At 46.0% G+C, this 4,618-nt stretch overlaps 1 protein-coding gene across 1 annotated transcript; it reads right to left on the bottom strand.

Moving 5' to 3' along the window:
* Positions 1-1,125: 1,125 nt before the first annotated feature.
* DSM5745_05373 (ESCRT-0 subunit protein HSE1) lies at positions 1,126-3,399 on the bottom strand (the record flags this gene model as incomplete). Its single annotated transcript, XM_026747389.1, has 9 exons — positions 1,126-1,670; positions 1,721-1,933; positions 1,986-2,597; positions 2,648-2,768; positions 2,821-2,919; positions 2,969-3,044; positions 3,104-3,138; positions 3,226-3,275; positions 3,360-3,399. 9 exons carry the CDS (start codon positions 3,397-3,399, stop codon positions 1,126-1,128), a joined length of 1,791 nt encoding a protein of 596 aa, XP_026603221.1.
* Positions 3,400-4,618: the final 1,219 nt, after the last annotated feature.

Consider the following 4,618-nt stretch of genomic DNA (forward strand, 5'->3'; position numbering starts at 1 on the left):
TATAGCCTAGTAAACTATACCTTTTTTTATAATATTAAAAATTATTTAATTAACACACCGCAATATTAAATTAATTAAGTAAAAGTATTTTAAACTTTTTAAGTTTTTTATACTCCAGCGCCTTATTTAAGGGGTTATTTACTAGTTTAAAAGCCTAGTTATAATAAAAAAAAAACTAAACTAAAAATTTATTAAAAGGTTAAAAAAGTATTATAATCCTAGGTTTAAAAAGCAATTTAATAAAATAATAAACCTTTTATATATTAAAAATGCAAAAAAGCATGTTAAAAAAAAAGTAAATTAATAAGCTATTTAAAGCGCACGCTGCTAAGCAAATAAAACTAGCTAAAAATATTAAAAAAATAATAAAAAAAAGGCTAATAATATACTAAACAAAGCGCTATTTATTAAAAATTAAAATAAGCTTATTAAAAACTTTATATAACTTTATTTTATTAAAATATTATTATTTAAAGGTTTTACTAGCATGGTAGTAATTATTAAGGTAGCCTATTTAACACGCGTTTTTTTATATAGTTTTTATATTACTAATTTAATATTAATATAGCTAATCCGCGTATACCTAAAAATTAGCCTTATTTATTTTATTTTATAATATTTACTATTTTAATTAAAAAAATAAGTTCTAAATAGCTTCATGTTTAATTAATTTTTATTAAGATAATATTTTCATATGGGTGGGGCTAACTGACCGCCACCTAGGCGGTCGGGCTCAGCGAAGTGACGAGTACTCTCTTCTCACCTTATCGATCGGCTTATGCCTCAACATCTCAGATTAGATTGACTTGTCTGAAGACAGCCTACAGGTGACTGGTATATCCCTTGAGTTCGAATATGCAGCTAATCTCCAATTTCCCTGATATTGAGGGCTATAGGGACTCCCTTTGACTCGTACTATATTATACAAGCGATCCATTATGACCCTGTGCCTTCGGTGACGGCCAAGACAAGAGATAAATACATCAATATAGCCAGATAACACCATGGTTTACGCCAAAGCATAAGCCTTCGTCGAGAGAATAACCTTGAAGATATGGATCACGACTACAAAGGTAGCCAGGCCGACGGCCAGCGTACAGCGAGTGGTGATGATCAGTTGCGGCGCTACTGATAGAACGCAGCCGGGTTATGGCTGGGTATGCCTCCTTGTGACGGCTTGTATGCCTGGTAGTTGCCGGCTCCGGGACTTGCTGATGGATAGGGCGCAGACCCTGATGCTGCGCCCGGTACAGGCGGAGGTTGCTGCGTGGGCGGCGGGGGTTGAGTGACTGGAGTTGCGGGGTAAGGAGGTTGGGATTGATTCACTGAATTCGGGCCATTTGGTGGGTTGTGTGCATTATCTTGGGGGTATACGGAAGATGAGAAATCTGGCTGCGGCGTTTGTTGCGGAGGCGGCTGATAGTGCGGCTGGCCTCCAGGGGGTCCAGGGGGGTACTGTAGTCGTTCCACGGGCGAGTCGTAGACAGATGTTCCCAGCTCTTGTGGATGGTCAAAGGTCGACTCAGGGCGATGATGGACCGGCTGGAATGAGTCTGGCTGGGCCTGCTGCGGCTGCGGGTGTTGCTGCTGATATGGCCCCGCTGGGGGCGTCTGTCCGGGGCCGGGCGATTGTGTGGCTGGGGGATAGTAGGAGGCATTGGGTTGACTGTCTGCTTGAGAGTTAGAAAAGTGAAACAAGCCAACAGTCAACGGTACAAACCTGGCGGTCGAGGACTGAAGTATCTTTGAGGATCATGCTGCTGCGGTGGGCCTTGGGGAAAGCCTGCTGGTGCCCCAGAGCCTGGATATCCGTACTGAGTCTGACCGGGGCGGCCATACTGATGCTGTGGAGGCTGAGCCATAGAAGCCTCCAGGAGTGATTCATAATCCCTCCGCGCTTTGATAAACTTCTCGTTGAGCTGGGTGAACTCATCTGCGCGGCCGTCAGCCAATGACATGTAGTGGAGTAGTAACGACAAGCATACCTTTCTTCTGGGAATATTTTCCAATCAGCTCAATCAACTTGGGGCGGATCGATAATGTCGAGTTGTAAAGATTCGTGATTTCCTCATTCTCCTGAACATTGAGCTCCGAGTTGCGGGTGCTTAAAAGAGTCAACAGCTTCTCGACATTCTTGATCTGGCCGAACACCTCTCCCTCCATTTGAGCTTCCCTCTGAAGTTCCTCAACGGTAGGATCAGGGAGCTTTTCCACGTAATTGAGCGGAAAGATTCCGGTCTGACCTCTCAACGAACCCTTCCACCAGTCCTTATACACGGACTCGAGGACGGCAATGACATCACCCTTTCGAAATTGTAATTCTCCGGACTCAGACGGTTGAAAGTCATACAAAGCTCGGACTCTGGAAACAGTAGCAGCGGAAGTACCTGAAGGGACGGGCCCAGCAGGCGCAGCTTGTGTTTGGTTGGCCGGAGCTGAGCCCGAGCTACTTCTCTCCGCCTGCGGCTGGGGTGCTGAAGCCGGTTTCTCCCTTATAGAAAGAGCAAGCGCCATTTGTAGCTCCTCTTCTTCCTTCTGGCGATCTACGTCGGTGATTTCCCGCTTCCCAGGCTTCGACGGAGGTTGTATGTTCGGGTCTTGAGAAGCATAAGCTGATAGCCACTCAACGGAATGGTGCAGTACGTACTTTGAGTCCTCAGTTTCATAAAAGCCTGTTCCATAATACCGAAGTCTGGGTTGCTAGCGAACATCTCTGTCCAATCCTCCATACGCTCCAGAATCTTGGACTTCACCTGCTGATGGGTATTCTTATCCGACCAGTCAGTAAGATTGGACTGTAACAACGGGATAGTCGCATACCCTGTCGCCAGCAAGACGCAGAAGAGCGTCCGTGAAGCTTCGCGACGCAAGCTCGCGATGTATCTTAGGGCCACAGTTCTGCGCCAGTGCATTGGCCAGCTAAATAGAGTCAATATAGCGCTGTATGGATAAGGCTTGTATCACGCACTTCAAGAGTGTACAGCTGGACGTTGGCATTTCTATGCGCAAGTCGTTTGATCAAGGCGGCAACAGCGTCCTTTGCGCTACATTTGTGTCCAGGTCAGCGGTAACGTAGCATTGGTGATCAGAGACCAGAACCTACCCAGACTCCTCAGCCCCAACTTTATCGCATACATCCTGCGAAAGCGAGATGAAAAGTTAGACGACCTATACTCCTTTGTCCCGAAAAGGCATATCTTGAAAGAGCTGCGGTCATTTGCATACAAGGATGTATTCCCAGTTCTCAGATGTTAAGTTCTCATCCGTTGCCTTGGCTGATTCAAGAAACAAGAAGTTAGCATGGCATACGATATCCAAGCGCTTAATAAATCAAAGGTGGTGCTTCCGGACTGGCATACCGACTGCGTCGTCAAAGGCGTTCTGCTGTGCGCGAAACATCGCGAGTGCCCCCGGTTTCCAAGCTCTCCGTACAAGTGCAAAAACGAATTTAATACAGTGCGGAGTGATATATCGGTTGAATAACTCGCGTAAGAAAGTTGACGAAGCCTGTCGGAGAGTATAGGGTCTCTTTGACTCTTGATAGGGTAGTCTAAGAAATACACGCGGCTGCAAGCTGCGACTCTACGAGCTCAGGCAGCGTTCCAAGATCCGGAGAACGGTCGGTGCGGGGAATCAGAAGCTCAAGAAATAGGTATGCCGGCAGGATAGTTCTGATAGCGACGGGGTAACGAAGCTTGTCGGGCGTTGGATCCAAAGGCTCTGGTAATGTCGGGTAAAGGAACTCTTCCTTCAGGAAAGCGACAGGAGCGTCCGCAACTGTCTGTAGAATGGTTGGAACCTGATCCGAATGACGATGCCCGGGCTGGTTGACGGGCGACGGAGAACTAGCCTAGCTTACCTAATTTTGGCCCCAGGGCGCAGTCAAGGCACCAGTTTACTCTTGGCCCACACGTGGGTTGCGATCAGAAAGTATGCCGATGTTATTATCGTACTATCTAGCTATAAAGTCTCTTCTAGCAGTGGTATATGGTAAGAAGTATAAGGATTTGGGGTTTTAAAAGAAAGCCCCATACGCTTTTGCTTCAAAGGTCTTGAAAAACAGAGAGACAGAGACAGACATATCATCAAGAATCTCGAGCATAACTTGACAACCAAGTACAATCGCTGGAACAGAAGACAAGCGCATTCGGTGATGGCTTGCATCATCGCTGCTATGCTGGTTCGAATGTCTCGTGTTCGTATCATCAACCAATTTCGGCGACGGATACAACGCGGGGTCCAACCAAAACGCTGTAACCAGAGAGCGAGAAAGGAACACATGGTCCCACCACAAATCAGCAGGTTAGAGACAAATGATCACAACGGTCAACAGTACGGGTATGCAAAAAGCGCAGTCAAGCAAAGGAAGGGGATATACTGAACATAACATCAAAGACTCAAAAGGCTTGTAGTCCCATGTCGAGCATCAAGTCATCGCCGTCTATCATATTTTAGTTTGGAAGCAACCGAGGGACCTGCAGAAGAGAAAGTTCGACATAGTACGGGGTCATAAGGCAGTGTCAGGTACATCATCGGGCAAAAGCGAAACATCAGTGATAATGGGTATCTGAAGGAATATAGTAGACATCGACATATAAAGGCGCCAACAGGCTAAGAT

This window comes from Aspergillus mulundensis, assembly GCF_003369625.1.
Source record: "Aspergillus mulundensis strain DSM 5745 chromosome Unknown scaffold_5, whole genome shotgun sequence".
Classification (NCBI taxonomy): Eukaryota; Fungi; Ascomycota; class Eurotiomycetes; order Eurotiales; family Aspergillaceae; genus Aspergillus; species Aspergillus mulundensis.